Source organism: Mesoplodon bidens, assembly GCF_964165515.1.
Source record: "Mesoplodon bidens genome assembly, chromosome: 8".
NCBI lineage: Eukaryota > Metazoa > Chordata > Mammalia > Artiodactyla > Ziphiidae > Mesoplodon > Mesoplodon bidens.
In genome coordinates, this window is record NC_138165.1 from 69,958,466 (window position 1) to 69,984,360 (window position 25,895).

General features: G+C 38.8%; 1 protein-coding gene across 2 annotated transcripts in view; it reads right to left on the bottom strand.

The window, feature by feature from the left end:
* The window catches only part of STAT4 (signal transducer and activator of transcription 4), a gene marked incomplete at its 5' end in the record, with an annotated part of 91,995 nt that extends 66,680 nt beyond the window's left edge, over nt 1-25,315 (bottom strand). For both annotated transcript variants that reach the window (XM_081242365.1, XM_081242364.1), the window contains 2 exons: nt 23,663-23,807; nt 25,188-25,315. In XM_081242365.1, the coding sequence (XP_081098491.1) occupies nt 23,663-23,807; nt 25,188-25,315 (273 nt within the window). The remainder of the gene's footprint in view (nt 1-23,662; nt 23,808-25,187) is intronic.
* Between the last annotated feature and the right edge of the window lie 580 nt (nt 25,316-25,895).

Here is a 25,895-nt window from a genome sequence, read left to right on the forward strand (position 1 = left end):
GCCTTCTTACTTAAAGCCCAGGGCAGCCCTTCAAGAGAGCTATTGTTCTTGTTTTACAAACAGGGAAACTGAGGAGAAGGGAAGCCAGATCCCAGCCTAAGATCCATGGGTCTTTCTACTATATCATCTGGAGCCAGGTGTCATATTGATTTCAATCTGCAACTCTGAAAAAAGAGTCATTAGTTTTTCTTTAAAGTGTTTTTTCGTGGTATAAGTGTATCTAAAGTGGGAAAATTTATTGGTCACTTACAACTGTATCACCAAAGAAAAGAAGTATGAATTTCAACAGATACAACTGAAGCACTGTATCATGGAGTGAGTTTCCATAGTTTATAGCACCAAATTGGATTAATTTAATTGTAAACATAATATTTCAAATGTAGAACTTTATATATAGAATACAAAAATATAGATTTTATATGCATGCCTGTGAGGGTAAAATTTCAAAATTAACATGGTTTTGAAAGACCAGAGTGATATTACATCTGGGAGACAAATCTTATCCATCCTCTGTTCTCTCCTCTCTTAACTCCCTATCTCATTCTTTTTCAGTTTAGACTTAATGTTTCAGGGAAACATGATACTAAGTATTAAAAGAAATATAAATTAAGGGGAATGGACTATCACCACATTTAAGAATCTGATTTGCTTTTTAACTTCTTGCATATTCCAGGGTATAGGGAATTATTAAAAATGATCATAAACAAACTTGTTACAGTACATACACACAATGGAATACTACTCAGCAACAAAAAGTAATAAACTCAAAATAATTATGCTGAGTTAAAGATGCCAGTTATAAGGACAGTACAAGGTGTGGTTCTATTTATATAAAAACTCGAGAAAATGAAAACTAATCTTTAGTAAGCAAAAGGAGATCAGTGGTTGCCTGTGGAAGGGACCCAGGGCAGGCAGGCATAGAAGGGAGGACCCAAGGAAGCTTTTAGAGGTGATGGGTATGTTCATTATCTTGATTGTGGTAATGGCTGCATGGGTGGATACTTGTGTCAGAACTCCTCAAATTGTACACTTTAAATATGTGTTTATTGTACATCATTATATCTCAATAAATTATTGAAATTATCATAAACTATATTTTTTCAGAGAAATATAAAGAAAACACTGGGGAAAGTACCTACATGTGTATAATATTTTGGGCACAGGCTCTAGATTCAGAAAAACTGAGATTGTATCTTAGTTCTCTCACCTCCTAGCTGTGTGACCTTTCTAAGCCTTAGTTCTCTCACCTGTAAAGTGGGGGAAATAATAGTAGCTACCTCACAGAGTTGTTGTAAGGATTAAATGAGTTAATGAAATTAGATATTGGAGTATACTAAGCATGCACCATTATTCTAAGATGTATTCATGCACATGTATGAATATGTATGGCTATGTGTATGCATTTACATATTTCATACAAGCAGATATTGTGGCACAATCTATGTATAATATAGGATAGTGATGAACCCAAAAGCAGCAACGAATCAATCTATGAAAAATGAAACTTTTGTTATTATTATTATTACTTTCCCAAACATCATCTTAGTTTTAACAGCAATGTGAGGTAAGTCCTAATATTACCCACATTCTGCAGGTAAGAAAACTGAAGCAGAAGGAGGGTAAGTCTTCCAGCTAATGAGTGGAACACAGACACTCTGACTTCAGGTCTAGGGCTCTTTGGACAAACGACAGGAAGAAAATTCAAGGTCATTTCTCAAAAGTAGTTAATAAGTATTCTGTGACTCAGATTAAACGGACAATTTGTAGTCCTATGTCTATATATATATGTATTTGGAGAGCAAATATTGGGTTGGTCAAAAAGTTTGTTTGGGTTTTTCCATAAGATGTTACAGAAAACCCCGAACGACCTTTTTTTTAAATTAGTTTCTTCTTTATAACAAAGTGAATCAGTCATACATATACATCTGTTCCCACATCCCTTCCCTCTTGCGTCTCCCTCCCTCCCACCCTCCCTATCCCACCCCCCCAGGCGGTCACAAAGCACCAAGCTGATCTCCCAGTGCTATGCGGCTGCTTCCCACTATCTACCTACCTTACGTTTGGTAGTGTATATATGTCCATGCCTCTCTTTCGCTTTGTCACAGCTTACCCTTCCCCCTCCCCATATCCTCAAGTCCATTCTCAGTAGGTCTGTGTCTTTATTCCTGTTTTACCCCTAGGTTCTTCATGACATTTTTTTTTCTTAAATTCCATATATATGTGTTAGCATACGGTATTTGTCTTTCTCTTTCTGACTTACTTAACTCTGCATGACAGACTCTAGGTCTATCCACCTCATTACAAATAGCTCAGTTTCGTTTCTTTTTATGGCTGAGTAATATTCCATTGTATATATGTGCCACATCTTCTTTATCCATTCATCCGATGATGGACACTTAGGTTGTTTCCATCTCTGGACTATTGTGAATAGAGCTGCAATGAACATTTTGGTACATGTCTCTTTTTGAATTATGGTTTTCTCAGGGCATATGCCTAGTAGTGGGAGTGCTGGGTCATATGGTAGTTCTATTTGTAGTTTTTTAAGGAACCTCCATACTGTTCTCCATAGTGGCTGTACCAATTCACATTCCCACCAGCAGTGCAAGAGGGTTCCCTTTTCTCCACACCCTCTCCAGCATTTATTGTTTCTAGATTTCTTGATGATGGCCATTCTGACTGGTGTGAGATGATATCTCATTGTAGTTTTGATTTGCATTTCTCTAATGATTAATGATGTTGAGCATTCTTTCATGTGTTTGTTGGCAGTCTGTATATCTTCTTTGGAGAAATGCCTATTTAAGTCTTCTGCCCATTTTTGGATTGGGTTGTTTGTTTTTTTGCTATTGAGCTGCATGAGCTGCTTATAAATTTTGGAGATTAATCCTTTGTCAGTTGCTTCATTTGCAAATATTTTCTCCCATTCTGAGGGTTGTCTTTTGGTCTTGTTTATGGTTTCCTTTGCTGTGCAAAAGCTTTTCAGTTTCATTAGGTCCCATTTGTTTATCTTTGTTTTTAGTTCCATTTCTCTAGGAGGTGGGTCCAAAAGGATCTTGCTGTGATTTATGTCATAGAGTGCCGAACGAACTTTTTGGCCAACCCAATATTAAGGAAAAGGATTTTCTGCCCTGTACCCCATGCCAGTTCACTGTGCTCCATCACGTGAAGGGCATCCCCATAGTTCTCCATTGCTCTGACCCATCTTCCCATGACTCAAGTGCATGGGCCAAGGGTGCCCACAAATTGCCTGGTCCAGGGCTTCCCTGGTGGCGCAGTGGTTGAGAGTCCGCCTGCCGATGCAGGGGACACGGGTTTGTGCCCCGGTCTGGGAGGATCCCGCATGCCGCGGAGCGTCTGGGCCCGTGAGCCATGGCTGCTGAGCCTGCGCGTCCGGAGCCTGTGCTCCGCAACGGGAGAGGCCACAACAGTGAGAGGCCCGCGTACCGAAAAAAAAAAAAAATTGCCTGGTCCAGGTTCCTATGTCTCCTCACATTGCTTTCCTACCTCAGTGCCTTTGCATACATAGTTTTGTCCACCTGTGACACCTGCTCACACCTCTGATTATAAAGATTCTGCCAGTGCTTGCAGACACTACTGATGCCACTTATTCATTCATTCATTTGTTCATTCCACAAATTTGTATTGAACAACAATTATTGCCAGGCACTGGTCTGGGTGCTGAGAAAACCACACCAAAGAAGCATCACCTCCTTCATATTTCCCTTCCTTGAATCTGACCTTCACTCTTAATGCCTATATTGTAGTTGTTCCTTTAACCTTGAGAGCTATGGCAGGTGCATGGTACAGGGCTTGAGATGTGGGAGACAAACTCTTATTCAAAATTTATTAATTTAAGAGAAGGGAAAGTGTTGAAATGATATAATAAAAAAGTTTGATGTAAATAATGCTCAGAAACTCACACAAGGTAGCCAAACTTGAACAAGGCTGAAGTGGTTTAAGAAACTCTAGGAAACTTTTGGCCTCTCAGGGAGATGTAGGAAGGCAACTAGGTGCCACCAGGGCCAACTTTCACCATCTTTTGTCACTTGAAAGAGGGATTAAATAGGTTAAAGGTAAAATTTAGAGAGTGCTTCAAGTGGGAGTTTCAGCAAAAGGACCAGGGAAATAGTATCAAGGAAAAATAATTACAGAAAGCACTGTAATGAAAATCTGTGGAAATTTTAAATGTTTTTAAAAGCAGCTTTTTCACAGAGGAAGTTCTCCCCAAGAGCAGCAGAGAATGTTGTATGAACGTTATAGGTTTTTAAAATAGAGAAAGTGATTTATATAGAGAAAATGTCTTCATATGTATTTTTTGCCTCTCTCTCTTCTGCTCAAAACTACCACAGACAGGAGGCTCCCCTAGAGTTCATGGTTGATCAAATCTGATGTTTAAAATACACTGTTTCTTAAGAAAGCTGTGGTCTGAGCAAAGTGTGATATACAGGAAGCTGCTGTTAGAATTTAATCTGGGCCACAATTGTTTTACAATGTAGGTAGCTTTTTAGACTTAGTTTAAGCAACTGAATTGTCATAGAGACAGGGGAATAATTATCAATGAAATTAATGAAAAACCTCAAGGCTTAAGTGTTGCTGTATGCAATGCTAAGCTGCTAATAGCGTTTTTAAAGCTGAACAAGACATAAAACTTAAAAAAGATTTATAGCCTGAAGTCTTATCAAAGTCATGATAATGAGACCACATATCAAGACAATGTTCCTTTCTCTAAAAAAAAACCAAAACGACAACAACAACAACAACAAAAAAGCCATTTTGCTGGTTATTTGTTGCATAGGTGTTCATTATTTCTAAGGTCCTTTCCATATCTAAAATGTTATTTTTCTAGGATGCTTATACATATAGTATAATAAACAGATAATGTAGTGTTCTCTCTGTATAGCATAGATAGTGGGAAAAGCAAAAGAAGAAACAATATGTCAAAAAAGAAGCATTTAAGAAGAGTTTCTCTCTTACTGTTCTATTCTCACCTCCTCCACAAAGTGCAACAGGAAGTCACAGTTCTCAGTTGCATAATTTGTGTTTTCCATCCTCTGTGTATTTTTCAGCTGAGCATTTATTAGAAATATGAAGTCACTTCTAGTGAGAACACCATCATGACACAACTTATAACATGTGACGTCACCTTCATCGCAATCAAAGCACTGGGGCTCTCCTACCAAAATATCTCACCTGCCATAGGGTCAGTGCTGTTGATCGTGCCCCTTGAGGGGTAGAGAGATTAGAGGATTCCTTTGAGGGGGAGACAGCAAATATGAAAATGGAAGAGGACGGAAGTCTGCTTCCAGTTCAATTTAGCAGCCAACCTGTGTTTTGTTGGGTCAGGGGAAGGTATAGTCCCACTTTCAATGGCAACATTTCATATGCCTTGGTTTCTGTGTTGTCATCATTGATTGCCACTATTAGTTTTTGGTTCTCAAAACTAGTTTGTGTGCTCAAAAGTTAAATTTGTTGATATTTCCCTCTATATTCCACAATTTTTTTTTTTTTTTTGGTAGTACGCAGGCCTCTCACTGTTGTGGCCTCTCCCGTTGCGGAGCACAGGCCCCGGATGCGCAGGCTCAGCGGCCATGGCTCACGGGCCCAGCCGCTCCGCGGCATGTGGGATCCTCCCAGACAGGGGCATGAACCTGCGTCCCCTGCATAGGCAGGCGGACTCTCAACCACTGCGTCACCAGGGAAGCCCCACTTTTTTTTTTTTGACAAGCATGGAAGTGCATTACTTTTATAAACAGAAAAAAAAATGTTATCCGGTTTTCAATTCCACCAACACTTATGGAACATCTGCTATGTGCCAGAGATTGTGCTAAGTAATGGGGAAAGTTGAATAAAATATAATTCTACCACCAGGTCAATTTGTGAAAAACCAGTTCACTAAAAGCCCATTTGCCAAAGTGATTCCTGGCTGTTTGCTCTCAAAAACTCACAAGCTAATAGAAAACACAGATATGTAAACAGCCATGACATGTCTGCTTTATCAATGGTGTGAACAAAGCTATTGTTCAAAGTCCAGAGAAGAAAATAATTCTTCTCTGGGGTTCAAGATCAATCCAATGAGAAAGTGTGATTTGATCTGTACTCTTAAGCAGGAGTTGGATTTAATCTGTATTGTGTCCTTTAGTTTTTCTTCATGAAGTCAAGCAGGATGATGGAAAGGGTATGTTTTTTAAAGGCTAGTTTGAACTCTAGGCTTTGGTCCAAAGTAAGCACAAGGAGGGGTCTTCCTTTTACTTATGTGCTTTCACCTTGTATTTATAAGAATTCTTTTTTTTTAATGGAAAGGCATTTTATTTTAAATATAGCAGTGTGTACATGTCAATTCCAAACTCTCAATCTATCCCTCCCCCCACCCCTCCCCCCGACCCGTAACTGTAAATTCATTCTCTAAACCTGTGAGTCTGTTTCTGTTTTGTAAATAAGTTCATTTGTATCATTTTTTAAAGAAGTATTTTTTTTTTTTTTTTTTTGTGGTATGTGGGCCTCTCACTGTTGTGGCCTCTCCCGTTGCGGAGCACAGGCTCCGGACGCGCAGGCTCAGCAGCCATGGCTCACAGGCCCAGCCGCTCTGCGGCATGTGGGATCCTCCCGGACCGGGGCATGAACCCGTGTCCCCTGCATCGGCAGGCGGACTCTCAACCACTGCGCCACCAGGGAAGCCCTAAAGAAGTATTTGAACACAGTCTTCTCACTCACACAGCCTCACTGAAGCAAAAAGAGCAACTCCATTCTCCCAGCTCCATAATTTCTTAGTTAAGCATATATGGCCTGAAGTTGGACGGGCTGGTAAGTCCTGACCTCAGTAATATGCCTCAACTGCTCCTGAAGTAGTTGTGCGTACACTGGGCTCTCCCTTCTAGCTGGTGGTCATGTCTTGCCTCATGCTGTCAGGTTCATAAACAATGCCAACCCAAGAGGACAAGAAACTGGATGTGTCTCAGCTGAGGAAGGGTCAGGGCTCATAGGCAGATAGGAAATTAAAGAAAAGCAAAGCATTAGGACTTGGCACTTCACTACTGTGGGCCTGGGTTGGATCCCTGGTCGGGGGACTAATATCCCGCAAGCCATGTGGCGAGGCCAAAAAAAAAAAAAAAATTAAGAAAAAAACAAAGAAAACCAAAGCAGCTGTTGGGCCCTAGGACAACTTAATGTGACTTGCAATAAAGCAACCTAGGCAGTCTCACACCAGGACACACAGCTTTATAACAGGGGTCCTCTCTCTTCTCCCAGCCTAGCACATCTGTGCAGGTCATAGCCTGTCAACCATACTTGAAGACCTTGAAAGCTCTACTGTTTTGAAAACATCTGCATTGGTCTTGTGCTTAATGCTACTTTATCAGACTCCCCAAAAGCCTATGCAGCATTTTTATTGTGTCTCATTAGGGTCCTTATTCATCTGTGCACAGTTGGACAGAATCATGCCCCCGCTGTAGCAAAATTGCAATAGCTTACAGCTCCATGTTTCCAATGAGGATCTTGGGCTACATTTAAGTATTTGGGGGTCCAGGCTGGTCCTTGGAAATAACTCCCTACCAATGCACAGTGAAGAATTCCTTAATAAATTAGGTATCATCTTACATACTTTATACCAGGACTATAGTAATCAATATATATCAATTCTTGGGGGTCCAAAAATGTACTCTGATTCTACATATTAGGTCCTTTGTTGTTTTCAAGCAGGGCTACGTGAAAAGGCCAGATAAGATTGTGTCTATTGTACAGTAGTGCTTAATTCTTGCAGGAGTAAGGGATTAGTCAAATGGGATTAATGAACCTATGGTCATGGAACCTATGGTTCAAATGAACCTTATGATCATGAGAAAAACTTTGAATGATGTTGAATTGTCAGAAAAACTGCATTTACTTGGAATGTACTCTGCTTATAACATGAAATACTCTGGGTAAAGGTCATGACTGACAATGGAAATCTTGATGGCTCCTTCCATTGTTTCCAGTTCCCAACATGAGACAAACATCACATGTACCCTTTGTCCACTGATGTCGACAAGAGGGAAACAGTTTGATAATGCAATGCTTTTAGACCTACGATCTGGTAACCCCCTTCTCTACAGGATCCTACTGGCCACTACACTCCAACCTGGACTCATGCCCTGGTCAGCTGGTCTTGCTGGTATACAATTTACTTTGCAATATAAAGTTTAGATAAAGAAGAATCAGCTTAGTCATAATTTTAAAAATAGCCTAATGAAAGTTGAGAAATGTTAAAAGTTGAGAAATGTTATTTCAGGTTAGAAAGAAATACCCCTGAGTACCATAGAAAATTATCTTCTAATAAAATAACTGTAGATTTACAATAAATTAGAAGAAATAACCTAAAAGAATTAGAAAAGCTTTTTTTTAAAACACAACGCATTCAATTAAGACAAAGGTGGCATATTTTGGGAATGGTCCATAATGGTTAACTTTCTTGGCTAAAGCAGAACATCACTAAAGCCTACCCACAGATTCAGCTCCAATGTAATTACTTGCAATTACTTAAATTTCCATCTGCTCTGGTAGATTATATACACCATGAAGTCAATATCCCCAACATCAGCAATGCTCCTGACAGACAACTTCCTCAATGCATATACTTGTTGGATGAATGAATGAATGAATAAAAGTCAACTTACTCAAACTTCTCACACATGACAATGGATTTGAGGGAGATACTAAATAAATCCTTGGGAATCCAGCATTTCCACTAGAAAAGCAACTCATTTATCCCCTCCATTTAAAGTGGCAAAATATAATAAGATATATGTGCTATCTACACATGATTTTTTTTTTTTTTTGCATTGCCTTGGGCAAGGTGTCTCAATCTTGGCTCCACATTATAATCAACTGAGGAGCTTTAAAAAAATCCCAGTTGAAACAGAATCTCTGGGATGGAGCTGAGCATGGCTAATTTTTAAATGTGTTTCTGATGATTCTAATAAGCAGGCAATGTTGAGAACACTGACTGAGGCACTCTTTCCCAAACTTGTCTGATCGTAAGAATCACCTGGGCTGCTCAGTCCACAATACCGCTCAGTCCCGAGTGGTATCAAGGGTTTTTAATCTTTGCTAGTTTGGAAGATATTGTAAAAAAGTGACCTCTATTTTGTTTTGATAGAGAAGCACTCGTTTCTAATTCTTTAAGGCTGCCTGACTTCAATTTTCATCTTCTATAGAGATGCCACTGCTTCTAATTTAGTGTCAACACAAAAGTAATTTATTGCAGGATTATTTTCCAGGCTATCCTGGGGCATTTCTTCTTGTCCTGAAGTAATACTTCTACAATTTTCATTAGACTATATCTTTATTACTGTAAGTCGATTCTCATCTATCTAAAGTAATTGCAGCATGTAATTAAGTGTCAGGATGAGTTGTTCAGACACTAAGGGCTGGGGGAATGCAGAGGAGGGAGAAATCAATGTGGATTTTAATGACATGGATATAGGTCTTGGGCTGGTGAATGAATGCTGGGAGGAAAGGGGAGTTGGGTCCTGGGCAGAGGGCCTGGCAAATCATGAGCAAAGCATCTATTCTAGGGATATGAAATACCCATAAACTAAATCCACCACTGCTCATTTCTTCTTCTGTTGCTTCTGCCTGGGATGCATCTCTCTGTAAACTCTCTGAATCCTACCCCTCCTCCTCATAGTCCCAAACCACATCTTCAACCTGTTTGATCAGAATTGGAAGCGGGGGCTAGAAATCTACATTTTTAACAAGTTCCCCAAGTGATTTTTATAACGAAATGCTAACTTAGGGTGATGAATCTCTCTACAAAATTCACGAGGAAGACAGATGGGACGGAATGTTCCCGAAGGAGAACCAGATGCAACAAACGAGCGCTTCCATCGAAATAAATCAGAGGTACCATTTTTCATTATTCAAACTGGCAAAGATGAAAACACTTTGCACCACTCAGTGTTGATGGTGGAATGAGCTTTTACACACTGCTGGTGGTAATGTGAATTGGTACGTTACTAAAGGCCAATTTGGCAATTCTTATCAAGAGCCTTGATATTTTTCATACCCTTTGACATAGTTATTCCACTTTTAGAAATTTATCCTAAGGCTGTGGTTTCCACCTTGGCAATTTATCAGAATCCCTTGTGAAGCTTTTATGAACTGCACATTTCTGGGCCCCACTCCCTGGAGATTCTGATTCTGTAGATTTGGGGCAAGGTCTGGGAACCTGGGTTTTGAAAATACTGTTGTCATTTGGGCTTTTTAAAAAAAAAATTTCAGGTAATAAAAAAGTTAAAATTGCTGAAAGTTAAAAAAGTTTTAAAAAGTTAAAAAAAAGTTTAAAAAGTTAAATGTTAAAAAAGTTTAAAAAGTTAAAATCCTTCCCCATCCTCCACTTCCTCCCTTCACTCCCTGTGGGTAATCCCAGAGAACATGTTGTTCTGCATTTTTTCACTCTATAACATATATTATAGTTATTATTCTATTTCAGTATATTCAGATCTAATTTTTTTTTTTTTTTTTTTTTTTTTTTTGCGGTACGCGGGCCTCTCACTGTTGTGGCCTCTCCCGTTGCGGAGCATGGGCTCCAGACACGCAGGCTCAGCGGCCATGGCTCACGGGCCCAGCCGCTCCGCGGCATGTGGGATCCTCCAGGACAGGGGCACGAACCAGTGTCCCCCTGCATTGGCAGGCAGACTCTCAACCACTGCGCCACCAGGGAAGCCCCAGATATCTAATTTTTTTTTTTTTTCTTTTTTTTTTGGGTACGCGGGCCTCTCACTGTTGTGGCCTCTCCTGCTGCGGAGCACAGGCTCCGGACACGCAGGCCCAGCGGCCATGGCTCACGGGCCCAGCTGCTCCGCGGCATGCGGGATCCTCCCGGACCGGGGCACGAACCCGTGTCCCCTGCATCGGCAGGCAGACTCTCAACTACTGCGCCACCAGGGAAGCCCCCAGATCTAATATTTTAATAGCTGTTTATGGATGTAAATAATTCAATTTATTTAACCATTGAGATCATTTAAAGATGGACATCTGAGATCATTTTCACATTTTGTTATTATAAATAACAAAACAAAAAACATCATTGTATGGATATCCTTTTTACCTGTGTGAGAATTTCTGTAGCATAAATATCCAGAAATGGAATTCATGAGTTGCACTAAACTTTGATATTGACAAACTGCTTTCCAAAATGGTTTTACTAAATGTGGCAGACATACCTACCTGTCCTCTCAAATTCCTGCTTCCTCTCTGATAGGATGCAGTAAGTCCTCTGAAGTGGAAAGTGGCAGCCCATTCAGAGATTACACTGCCTAGCATTCCTTGCATGGTGTGGAAGGTGTGTAACTAGTTCTTGCTAATGGGATGCATACATAGTGTGTCATTACTAGGCCAAGGAATCTTAGATGTGGATGTGACTTCATGCTCCTTCTCTAGCTCCTGTCTATCTCCAAAGACATCCCTTTGCAATAGCCAAGCCACACTGTGGAAGAAACTTGGATCCCTGAATTGCAATGAAAAGGAGAGCCACCCACTTATCTACAGAGTAACCAATATTAAACTGTTATGTGCATGATAAATAAAATCCTATTGTCTGATAGTTTATTTAGTACAGTAACTAGTGTTAGTCTCATTAATATCAGTTTACACTCATGTCAATAGTGGGTATATTAAAAACAACAATATAAGGGATTTTGATGCATAGAGTTAAAGCCTACCATTCTAACAGAATAATCATAAATATGAATGAAATTTTGACAATAGGTATGTGTTCTTCACTTGTTTATATTGGTAAAAAACAGGAAAAAGTAATAATGTCCAATTAATAGGTGAATACAAATGATGCTGAAAAATAATATTTAATGGCATGGAATGCCATTCCATGGTTGGTTGGTTGATTATTTAACTGGCTGTATAAAGCTTAGGAAGGATATAAAACAAAACCAATTTTTTTTTTTTTTTTGCGGTACGTGGGCCTCTCACTGTTGTGGCCTATCCCGTTGCGGAGCACAGGCTCCAGACGCGCAGGCTCAGCGGCCATGGCTCACGGGCCCAGCCGCTCTACGGCATGTGGGATCTTCCCAAACTGGGGCACGAACCCGTGTCCTCTGCATCAGCAGGTGGACTCTCAACCACTGCACCACCAGGGAAGCCCAACAATATCAATTTTTAAAATAAGTTGAAAGATATATTTGAGTAGAAATATTGGCAGGAAATATACTATAATATACTATTTTATAATACTATAATGTTAACAGTGGTTATCAGTTAAAGATTGGATTACAGGTGATTTTCTTCATTTTTACTTATCTATGTTTTCTAAACTTTCATTATTGGATGTACATCACCTTTGTGATAAGAAATAAAGTTCTTTAAAAATCAGTAGGTATGATATAGAGCTACATTGGCAAAAAGATAGAACCTACAGGAACTTAGAGATAAACCACCTATCAGGCTCTGGATTTGTATTGTTTGAGGGTTAATAACTCATGACAATTGGCTGCCTCTGAGGAGACCTGAAACTAAAGTGTTCACATGCTTATTAAAAGGCCTCCTATAGAGCAGATTACCAACAAGTGCATGCTTATTAATTGATTAGCAAGGTTAGAGATTAAGACTGATATGTACAGATAAAAGAGTTAAAGTCATGGGAAATTAATAGCCTCCAAAATACAGTTTCTGTTTTCAAATTCACGGAGAACTAGTTTTAAAAAATAAAAACCAGGGCTTCCCCGGTGGCGCAGTGGTTGAGAGTCCACCTGCCTATGCAGGGGACACGGGTTCGTGCCCCGGTCTGGGAGGATCCCACATGCTGCGGAGCGGCTGGGCCCATGAGCCATGGCCGCTGAGCCTGCACATCCGGAGCCTGTGCTCCGCAACGGGATAGGCCACAACAGTGAGAGGCCCGCGTACCGCAAAAAAAACCCAAACCAAAACAAACAAAAAAAAACAAACAAAAAAACCCCAGATGTTCTTCCATTCACTGATAAGTTTTTTCATTCACTGACAAGTGAACAATGGGAAAATGGGTTTAATTTACAGCAGAATGACAAAAGAAGGCATTTTCTGATGACCATGTTGGTATTAGAAGGTTACAAAGTCTGTTCTTGCAATACCCTTTCCTAGAGATTTTAAATAACAGGAAAGAGATTGAAGTGGTTCAGCTGTGGTTTTAAAAACCAAAGGGTAGGACACCCTGGGTTATCCTTTGCCCTTTGACTTCTTGCTTGTAGATGAGAATATAGGAGGGGGAGAATGAGTAGCAAGTGTAAGATACAATGCAGCACTTTAAGATGATAATTATAGCACTTAAAAATGACAAACTAAAGTGAGATGGGAGGTTTTAAATTTCACTGTGCTTGTAAAGATGTAATGGAGTGAAAACTGGAAACTAGATGCCAAGTTCTAGAAGACTGGGTAAAATATGGTGCATTCATAAGATATGAAAGACCTGCAGAAGAACACTGTAAAACATTGCCGAGAGAGATTAAAGACCTAAACATATGGATGTTTCAGGTGATTACCAGAAGCTTGGGGGTGGGGGAAGATTGGGGAGATGTTGGTCAAAGGGCACAAAGTTGCAGTTATGTAGGATGAATAAGTCTAGAGATCTAATGTACAGCATGATGACTATAGTTCATAATGATGGAAGTACGCTAAGAGAGTAGATTTCAGGTGCTCTTATCATACACACAAGAGTGATAACTAAGTAAGATAATATTAATTAGCTTGACTGCAGTAATCCTTTCACTATGTACATGTATATCAAATCATCATATTGTACACAATTTTTAAAAAATATATAAAATATATTACAGAAAAAAACCTTAGATTGTGGCTTTGTATCCTATCAAGTAATCTCTACTTTGGAGAATAAAAGAAGAGGTAACATTTCCAACTCATTTTATAAGGTTAATATAACACTGATATTAAAACCAGATAAGAACTATAAAAGAAAAGGATATATTTGCAATAGATGCAAAATCCTATATAAAATATTAGCAAATCATTCAGCAGTATATAAAAACGAGTTTATCTCAGGAATGTAACAATGGTTCAACATAAGAAAATCTATGTTATACACCTTAAGTATGGATTATAGGAGATAAGTACATAATTACCTTAAGAAATGCAGAAAAATCATTTGATAAAATGTAATATTGGTGGGATTTCCCTAGCAGTCCAGTGGTTAAGACTCCATGCTTCCACCACAGGGGGCATGGGTTAGATCCCTGGTGGGGGAACTAAGATCCCACAGGCTGCATGGTGTGGCCAAAAAAATAATAATAATAATATTCATCAAGATTTCTAAAAATATCTGTAAATCAGGATTATAAGAAAATTTCCTTAACACCATAAACCTATAGCAAGCATTATCTAAATAAAACATTTCACCTGCTATGACTACTTCACTTCAATATTGTAATGAAATTCCTAACTGATAAGAGAAAGAAATAAGCATAAATCTCAAAAAGGAACAACCAAATCTCTCCTTATTTGCAGATGATATGATTGACTAGAGAAAGTAAAAAAGAGAGTCCACACAAAGTTCGAATCAGTAAGAGAGTTCAGGAAAATTTGTATTCAAACATCAGTAGTATTTCTATGGACTAGCAATAATCATATAGAAAGCCTAACAGAGAAAAAGATACCACACACAGATGGCCAACAGGCACATGTAAAGATGCCCATCATCATTAATTATTAGAGAAATGCAAATCAAAACTACAATGAGTACCACCTCACACTGGTCAGAATGGCCATCATTAAAAAGTCTACAAATAATAAATGTTGGAGAGGGTGTGGAGGAAAGGCAACCCTTTTACACTGTTGGTGGGAATGTAAATTGATATAGCCACTATGGAGAACAGTATGGAGGTTCCTTAAAAAACTAAAAATAGAGTTACCATATGATCCAGCAATCCCACTACTGGGCATATATCCAGACAAAACTATAATTTGAAAAGATATATGCACTCCTATGTTCATAGCAGAACTATTTACAATAGCCAAGACATGGAAACAACCTAAAACTCCATTGACAGATGAATGGATAAAGAAGATGTAGTATATATATATATATGCACACACACACACACACACACATGCAATGGAATATTACTCAGCCATAAAAAGAATGAAATAATGCCATTTGCAGCAACATGGATGGACCTAGAGATTATCATACTAAGTGAAGTAAGTCAGAAAGAGAAAGACAAATACCATATGATATTACTTATATGTGGAATCTAAAATATGACACAAATGAACATATCTACGAAACAGAAATAGACTCATAGACATAGAGAACAGACTTGTTGCCAAGCGGGAGGGGGGTGGAAGATGGAAGGATTGGGAGTTTGGGATTAGCAGATGCAAACTAGCATATACAGTATGGATAAACAACAAGGTCCTACTACATAGAGGGAACTATATTCAATATCCTGTGATAAACCAAAATGGAAAACAATATGAATAAGAATATATATATTTCGGGCTTCCCTGGTGGCGCAGTGGTTGAGAGTCTGCCTGCCGATGCAGGGGACACGGGTGCATGCCCCAGTCCGGGAGGATCCCACATGCTGCGGAGCGGCTAGGCCCGTGAGCCATGGCTCCTGGGCCTGCGCGTCCGGAGCCTGTGCTCCGCAACGGGAGAGGCCACAACAGTGAGAGGCCCGCGTACCGCAAAAAAAAGAGAAAATAATAAATAAATAAAAACCTTTGATGGCTCCCCATTGCCAAAGTCCAAATTGCTTAGCATGGCATTCAAGGTCCTCATACAACCCCCCTTTAATGCTTGAAGTGCGAAGCTTGTTTGCACGATAGGGATTCCCCTGTCTTGCTCCTGCTTTTCCCTCTGTACATGATTCCCTTTCCTCCCTTTTTCTCTTCAGAGAATTCTGAATCATCTTACTGGAAACAGCTCAAATGTTCCCAACTTTGCCAATTATGACTGCAGATCCCTTGACCGTGGTGCCTACCACACTGCATCATAAATATTTATCTGTACTTTGGTCTCCATTCTAGATCGCATACTCTTTGAACATCAGAGTTTTATCTATGTCCTTTTCCCCTTGAATTTTCTGCAATCAATACAAGCCTGCTGTTAAAATCCATATGATGAAACCAATATTCGATCAACAAATGTCTATGAAGTAGGTACTTAGTATACCTACTAAGCAAATTATATGAGCCCTACTTTAAGAAATCCAAACTATCATTTGGAATTTAAAAACATGTGCACTACAGACAAAGTAATTATTTCACAAAGAGGGAAAGGACAAATCGTTATAGACAAGTAATAAACTGTGAGAAAAAACTTAATAAGGAGGGAGAGCAATCTAGGTTTGGATAAGATGAAGGCTTGGGGGAATTTGCACAAAAGGATCCATGAATAAAGTTTCAGGTGGGTGGGATCTTGAGTTGATCACGCTGGATTTCTAGTTTAGTGCGATGTGCACAGGACAAGGATTGTGATGCACACCATCTACCTTCTGTTGGCTGTCCCAGATTATACAGCAAACAAAATCTTGACAGCTAACTCAGAGTTCATCTTAGATGGCACGACATGCAGGTCTCTTAGACTTTGAAATATGAGCATTGTGATTTTGGCATCAGGTAATTTTCTTAGAGGAAAACAGATTTTGGGGGTGTGTGCTGAGGACTTGGGGAAATAACTGTGGCCTGAAAATGACACACTGGCTGCCGCCCATGTGCAGAAAATGACCTGAAAGATTGAACCCTCCATTCAGCTCTTTCAGAGTTAACACCGAGTGGCCACACCAGGCGCTGTGCAGGTTGGAGGTTGAGGTGGCCTCTCTTGCATGTGGTGTACAGAGAGGAAGGAAGAGGAGTGAACTGAGAAAGCAGCATGAATTAGAGGATACAATCTGGCAGATGCAGAGCTGCTCAGCAGTTAAAGCAACTTTTTTCTCCCCCATATCATAAAATAGTGTCTCCTATTCTTCACTTTGTCATGTTAAAAATCTCATATCACCTGATACTCAGAACCAACAATAGGTTTTTTACAGACAGGACAGGAAGGAACCACTGTTTGCCCAACTTCTAAGGAGCTTTCAACTCCAACATGTATTTTTGTTCAGGCAAATCCAAACACCTCTGAGAAAGAGGCCATGGGGGTACAGAGAATAGAACATGCTAGGTGTGGGTTGCCCTTGCCCACTCCCCCTCACACACAGAGTCTAAAACTCTCACTAATAGGCTCATTACCCTGGTGGGTGAAAAATGCTCTGTAGGTGGTGGGATTACTAACCACAGACTTAACACCAAAACCCTGAAGTCAGCCTTCTAATAGATGGAGTTTTTTTCTACTTTCAGACAAGTTTGCTGTTGCCTGTTTCCCCTTACTTCCCTAACACTAATTTGTGAGGGACAGCCATAGAAGTTCCCATAAGTTAAAAACAAAAATGCAGGAGGTGTGGATTTTTTAGACTGTAAGCTTCATGACTTCCTCCAATTGTATTCCTAGTGCTTAAGATGTGACTGATAACATAAGAACTTATTAAATATTTGTTGACTAGATAATAAGATTGGTTATGTGATATTTATAAAAGACTCAGTATAAAGTAACAGACAGGGTATGAAAATGAAGAGATGGATTCATGTGCCTATTAGCAAATGGTAACAAGAAGAAAGCCACACAATAAAATTTCAAAATGCAAACTCAATAAATGGGTCAAAGAGGATATTTTACATTGATTTTTTAAAAGTTGCATTCACCAATATTATCTTGTACTTATACCCCTCACAACATAGTAACAAATATACAAAGCAAAAACTTCTAGAAGTTTAGGAGAGTTGATAAACCCACAGTGATAGAAAAAGATTGACTTCAGTATGTTGCTTTAAAAAAATCAATGGAATTTTCTAACAGATCTCCCTGATTGTTCCTTGACTAACTACAATTCATTTGTCAGCGTAAGCTTAAAAAACAGAAATCAGTTCATGTCACACCTCTGCTCAAACCTCTCAATGGTTTCCCATCACACTCAGTATAAGACTCAGATTCCTGACCAAGGCCCACAAGCTTCTATACAAGACAGCCCAGCTCACCTCTTTGATCTCATCACTTTGTTATTTCATGTTTTAGATACATCCTTGAAAAAACTACAGTTTGTCTTAGAATTGCTAAGTTTTGTCCACATAATGGATATTTTTTTCTGATATCTTATTGGGCACTTTCAATCTTTCATGCACTCTATTTTCACTTTTTGTAGTGGTACTTTTGAAATTTTAGCATGTGCGCTTAACATCTGTGTCTGATTCCCTTTCGTAGTTCCTTCTATGAGCGTATCTTTGTAGTGAACTTTTAATTTTGTATAATAATTGAGCTGGGTATAGAAGTCTAAGTTGATGGATATTGTACTCCAGCTCTGTGAAGAGTTTATTCCACTCATCTCTCACTTAATACTGTTTTGAATTTGGCTTTCAGCTTCTCTCTCATTTTATTATTATTATATTTTTTGCGGTACACGGGCCTCTCACTGTTGTGGCCTCTCCCGTTGCGGAGCACAGGCTCCGGACGCGCAGGCTCAGTGGCCATGGCTCACGGGCCTAGCCGCTCCGCGGCATGTGGGATCTTCCCAGACCGGGGCACGAACCCATGTCCCCTGCATCAGCAGGCGGACTCTCAACCACTGCACCACCAGGGAAGCCCCTCTCTCATTTTTACGTATGTAATAGATTTGGTCTCCCTTGCTACTTTTATGACCTTTTCTTCCTCTCTGGTGTCCTGCAGTTTCTTTTTATTTATCATGCTTGGGGCCTGTATTTCTAGAATCTAATAATATATGACAGCCACCAGGTCAGCTCCTACTCACAGTTCTGTTTTATAGTTTAAAAATTTTTTTGGTTCTATAATTTAAAATTTAGATTGGTGGTTACTGCGGGTGGGGAGAGAGCAGAGTGAAGAGGGGGTGGGGGCACAGGACGCTACAAAGATACTGATAGCAACTGAGTATAAAATGTCAATAGCAGCCTGCCCTACTATCTGCATATACATATGTATGTATGTATATATATACACATATATTTATATATGTATATTAGGATGATCATGAAATATTAATATGGTAATATCTGGTGAGTAGATTTTGGATTATTTCATATTTTCTTTGCATATTTTTGTATTGCTTCAATTTTTAAAGTTATGAATATGCACCATTTTAATTTTTTTAGTCATTCTGAGGGAGAAAGAGAGAGAAGGGTTGTTAGAGGCTGAATATTTGTGTCTCCCCGATTCATATGTTGAAATCCTAACCCCTGATGTGATGGTATTAGGAGGTGGAGCCTCTGATAAGTGATTAGGTCATAAGGGCAGAGCCCTCTTGAATGGATTAGTGTCCTTTTAAAAGAGAACCTAGAGAGCTTCCCTATGAGGTTACAGGGAAAAGCCAGCTGTCTATGAACCAGAAAGCTGAATCAGACACTGCATGTGCCGGCACCTTGATCTTGGGCTTCCTATCCAGAACTGTGAAAAATAAATGTCTTTTATTTAAAATCCACCCAATCAATTGTACTTTTGTTATAGCATCCAGAACAGACTAAGACACAGACAGGAAGACGAATAAGGAAAAGAGATTTTCACTAGAAAGCCCAAGAACAAAGATCCAGCAATCAAGCTCCAAGGTATTTACCCAAATGTATTGAAAACTTATACGCACACAAAAACCTACACATAAATGTTAATATCAGCTTTGTTTATAAATCCCCAACATGGATAAACAAACTGTACTATTGCCATAAAAAGGAATATCATTCAGCAATAAAAAGAGCTATCATGCTACAAAAAGACACGGAGGAAACTTAAAAGCATATTACTAAGTGAGGAAAGCCAATCTGAAAAGTTTACACACTGTATGATTTCAACTATAGGATATTCTGGAAAAGGTAAAACTATAGAGTAAAAAGATTAGTGGTTGCCAGGAGTTAGGGAGTGGGGGAGGGATGGACAAATGAATTGGTGGAGCAGAGGAAATTTTTAGGGCAGTGAAACTGAAATGGTGGATACATGACATCATGCATTGTCAAAACCTATAGACTTGTACAACACAAAGAGTAAACCCTAATGCAATCTTGGACTTTAAGTTAATAATAATGTACCACAATAGGTTCATCAGCTGAAACAAATGTACAAAACCAATGCCAGATAATAATACGGGAAACTGGGGAGAGGCAGGTGGAGAGGGAGAATATGGGAGCTTTCTGTACTTTCTGCTCAATTTTTCTGTAAACCTAAAGCTGCTCTAAAAAAATGAAGTCTATTGTTTTTTTTAAAAAAGTCCTAAGAACAGGGCGAAGCATTCTTGAAATATCTGGGACAGATATTTATTTTTAGCAAATCCTAATACAGTCCTTACCACATGCTTTACAATTTTTTTTAATGCTCCTAACATCCCTGTGGAGTAGGTACCACTGAGATTCCAGTCACACCGCTGAGGAAACTGAGGCGAGAGAGTGTAAACATCTTGCCCTGAGCCACACAGCAAGGAAGTCACAGAGCCAGGATTCAACCCAGTGTAGTCCTTGCTCCTGGCCTTCACCTGAGGCTACCTCCCCTTAGAGGGACTAAGGCGACCTGGACATTAGTGTTCACTGCTTCCACCTCGGAGATTGCCTTGACTCTTGCTTCAATGGTTTTGTTTGTCTTTTACAACAAGCCATTCCAAATTCTTATCAGAAGTAGGTGGGATATAAATAGTAAATTAAAATATTGAAACTGGAGATCCCAGTTGCTCTGTCAAGAGCTAAAATAAATTTACCTTATACCTGCTTAGTTCCCCTGATACCATACTGTTTGCTCTTTTATGCTATATAGTTATGATGGATTGTATTTAAAATGCCAGAGGATGAAAATGTTCAAACCAGGTAAGGACAGTGTCACTATTCTGTCAGCAGGAGGTGTTTTTTTTTTTTTTTTCTTTTGAGGGGAAGGGGATCTTGTTTTATCAAAAAGACTTGTCTTAACATAATTGACAATGTTCTGAATTAATATAAATACCCAATAAGTATAGTTTATAAATCAAAGGAAAGAGCAAATGTTTTTGTCCATTCAAAATATACTAACCAGGGAATTCCCTGGCGGTCCAGTGGTTAGGACTGTGAGCTTCCACTGCAGGGGGCACGGGTTCAATTCCTGGTCGGGGAACTAAGATGCCACAAGCCTCACAGCAAGGCCAAAAAATAAATAAATAAAAATAAAGACAAAATATCCTAACCAATCAAACTGTTTTGGGAGTCTCTAGTTCGTAGTAGAACTATGCTGGGTACTGGAGGGAAGAGGAAGGTCACAAAAGGAACTCAGACTTTTAACTTCAAAGAGCTTGTGACCTGCTTAGACACATCCAGCACAGATGAGATACTGCTTATCTTGCAGCCCATGCTCCGTGAGGAATGAGAGTAAGGGGTAAAGCACCGGTGAAGGCTTCCTTGCTGCTCTGGGACCTCCACAGCTCCTCTAGGGATGAATGGGAGCTGGACTGGAGGAAGAGAGATGGCAGAGCATTCCTGGCCATGAGACTGTCATGGACAAAGGCCCAGAGTCATTCAGGAGTGAGCTGGCTGTGCTCAGGAACAAGGAGTAGATCTATTTTTCTGGGGCAGGAATGTTGAGGAGCTTGGTGCAGTTTATTGGAAAAGGTCGACAGACACAAGATGCTGGAAGGCCCATGACATAAGCAGAGACGTCTGTGCTTGAGCTGAAATGTGACTGGGAATTACCGCCGGTTCTTGGGCTCCCTCACAATTTTATCCCCACTCAGAAAAATGATGAGCTGGACACTTACCCTTGATTTACACTGAGAAGATCCTGCTACTTTCCCTATCAACAAAAAGGTCCGTTTTTTGAAAGCCTATATTTTTTTGCCAGAATAAAAGCTTCAGTCTTTCTTACAATCCCAAAAGGTAGATAATAATCATCCTCATTTACATGAAAAGATATAGGAATTTAGAAAAATTAAGTGACTTGCCCAAGGCCACATTTTGAGAATCAGAATTTCCAAAGACCATGCATTACCTATTTTACCCACCCATGTCCCTCTAGCAAAGACCAAGGGTCAGCAACCTTTCCTATAAATGGCCAGGTAAATATGCTTAATACACACACACACGCGTGTGCGCACACACACACACAATACACATTTTTATTTTAGGCTTTGGAGCTATACAGTCTCTGTCACAACTACTCAATGGTGCCACTGCAGTGCAAAAGCAGCCAGAGCCGATACGTAAGTGACTAAGCAAGCTGCATTCCACTAAAATGCAGAAATTTGAATTTCCTATAATTTTCATGCCACTTATTTATTTTACTTTTATTCTTTTTCAACCACTTAATGTAAAAGCCATTCTTAATCGTGGACCATACAAGAACAGGCAGCGACCACATTTGACTTGTGGGTAGTGGTATGCCAAACCCCTGTTTTAGGTTTATTGATTAGAGCACTAACTAACGAAGCCGAGGTTAAATGTCTTACCTCCGGAATAGACAGTTTGCTTTACACTGTGAAAAATCCTGTTTTGTTGGCAACAAGTTCATCTCCTACCCCCAGCCAAGTGTCTTGCAAATTTGTAGGGGATTACAAGGGCAAAGGTAGCAGTAAAACAACAATGAAAAAAATCCAATCCAAACAACAATAAAACAATAACAACAATTAAAAACAACAATCCAAACAACAATAAAAAATTAATACCTATGTCCCTCTCACAAGTGTTAGTAATATCAAGCACATTTCTATTATAGTCTAGGAAACTTTTTGTAAAACTGCATTAATTGTAAGTTTGAGATTCTAAAGATGCCTCAATGAGAAACGACATATGTATATTTCATGTTCTCTAATACATTGTATAGGCACCCAGTAAATATTAGAGCTGTCCATGTTCAGAGTTTGTTTCATAAGCATCTCTGTGTTTAGGTCATTATTAGTCTGCCCTTAATTCTTTAGATCTCTGTTTCACTTACTTCATTCATTCATCCCTTTAATCAGTGAATATTACACACCCACTATATGTCCAGCTGTGTGGTGGGCGCTGGGAATTCAAAGCTGAATATAATGTCCTTGCCTCAAGTAACCCACAATTTGAGGGAGAAGAAAAACATAGAAATAACACTAATGTAGAATATACTAAATGCTATGGTACAGATGTGTTGGAGGTGTTATGGGAACACAGAGAGATGGGCTTTGCCTGGGTGAACTTTTGGAATAGGAAGCTACAGGGCACCACAGAATGCTTTTGAAGGAGGTGAAGTTTGAGCCAAATCTGGAAGGATACATACAACCATAATGCCTCCACCTATGAATGAGAACAATACCAACTCTAAATTGTTACATAAGAGACAAAGGCAAGGGAGGAGGGAGAGATAGCCATGAACCTAGCATCTTTCAAATCCCTGTTCCACATTCTCAATTTGATCATAACTAGTAAACAGTCACATGTAAATCACATACCCTCCCACTTGTAGTGTATTTTAGATTCAAAAGTTGGTGCAAAACAAACATTGGATAATGAAATAAAATTGAGCACAAAATTTAAAATAGTAAGAGAATTCAGCTTTTTCCCTCTTAAATCTGGTTTGGAACTAAGATAAGGCTACATTTTTTTTTTTTTTTTTTTTTGCTAAATTTAGGACTTGTAAATCCAAATATTTAAAAAAAGTAGAATGCATTCTCACCTGAAGGACTTTCCTAATTCTTTTTAGGTTGTGTATTAAAAGCAGATTTTTCTCTTTGGAAACGCGACCTAACTGTTCATCCAGTTGTATTAACAAGTTTTGAAGAAGAATTGTTGCCATGGTTTCATTGTTAGATGCTGCCTCCCTAAAAAACAAAAGTGCTATTACACAGCAGGAAACAACTTAGTAAAATGTCTACTTTTTTTTAAAAACCATAATCATTTTAAAGTGATAAATATATCCCACAGTGATAAGCATTTACTGGTTTTTAAAAATTAAATTGTACACATGGAAGTATATTCAACATCACTAATCATTAGGGAAATGCAAATCAAACCATGAGATACCACTTCACGCCTATTAGGATAGCTATTATTGAAAACACAAAATAAGTTTTGGTGAGAATGTAAAACTGGAACCCTTATATATTGCTGGTGGCAATGGAAAATGGTACAGCCACTGTAGAAGACAGTATGGAGATTCCTCAAATTAAAAAGAAAAAATTATATACAATTTCACTTCTGGGTAGATACTTAAAAGAATTGAAAGCAGGGACTTGAGTAGATACTTGACATCAACATTTATATCAGCTTTATTTACAATAGCTGAAAGGTGGAAACAACTCAGATGTTCACTGAAGGATGGATGAATAAATAAAGTGTAGTAGATACATACAATAGAATATTATTAGAATATAATATAGAATAGAATAGAATAGAATATAGAATAGAATAGAATATTATTCTATTCTAGATAGAATAGAATATTATTCAGTCTTAAAAAGGAAGGAAATTCTGATACAAGCTACTCATATGAATGAACCTTGAAAGAATATGCTAAGTAAAATGTCAGTCACAAAGTAACAAATATTGTGTGATTACACTTATATGAAGTACCTGGACTAGTCGAATTCAGAGACAGAAAACGGAATAATGGTTGCCAGGGGCCGGGGTGGAGAGAATGAAGAGTTATTATTTAACAAGTACACAGTTTCAGTTTGGGAAGAGATGGATGCACAACAGTGTGAATATACTTAATGCCACTAAACTGTATACCTAACAAATGGTTAAATGGTAATTTTTATGTTATGTATATTTTATCACAAGAAAAATTTTAAGACAACTATTTAAAGCAAAAAATGTTTTTAATTGTACAAGGTGAATAGAGCTTTAAAAAATGTTTGTAAAACATGTTAAGAAAAATATTTATATTGAGTCTGTGATAGAGAATTGATATAAACAATAGACTTACTTCTTGTCCTTTTAATACTTAGAAATCGTTGGAGTTTAGCTTATAAAAAACAAAACACTAGAACCATTAAGTTTTCATCTACAGTGGATGAAACCAGAAAGGACAATGATTCTCCTCCGTTAAGGAAGCTTTCCAAATCCTCAAGGAAAGTTCTTTACCTGATAAGAATATATCAACTGAGTCAAAAGTGGACCATAGAATAAATCCATGTGGATAGAGCATAAAGCATTTGTGCATCAACCTCTAGGGAAAATACAATAATGTTTGATCCTACCAGTCTTGATTTTCAATCCACTGGGCCAACAGATGCCGAATTTCCATAGGGAAGTTGTCATCATAGAATTGATCAACTTGCTCCAAAAATTTTATTTCTAACTGTTGGACTTGATTCCACTGAGTCATACTACAAAGAAGAGGGAAAATTAGAGTTTAAAAATGATGTTAATTAGTAAGTATGGTACATGTTTTCTTTTTTTCTTGGATTTCAAACAAAGACAATGTTGTCCATCAAGTAACTGGAGAAAAAAATTTCTCTTATAGTCACCCAATTGAAGAAAACAGAAATGCTAAAACGTTTTCAATCCGAAGATAATGTAATTCTGAGCTTCTTCCTACGTCATCACTAGTGAAGGAAACAGGATTCTTTCTCGGCCCCCAAGCCACGTCCTTCTTTGTTCTAACAGAAACTCTGGTTCTGCCTTCTCTAGAAAGCTTTCACTCCTGCTCAGCACCCCTCACCCTACCCTACACCTGTGTACACAGATTTGTATCTCAACAAGCTCCTTCCCTATCCCTTGCTGCCTCTACACTATTAGGCTTTGAGCAACTTGAAGGCAAACAACATACTCAACTATACCTCCTAAGACCCTCTTAAGGCTTTACGTGTGAGAAACACCCAATAAAAGCTTCTTTTATATAAAACTGCCTAATCCTCTTTTCTTTATTTCAAATTTGTCTGGCTTCTAGAGTCAGCCTTATGTTC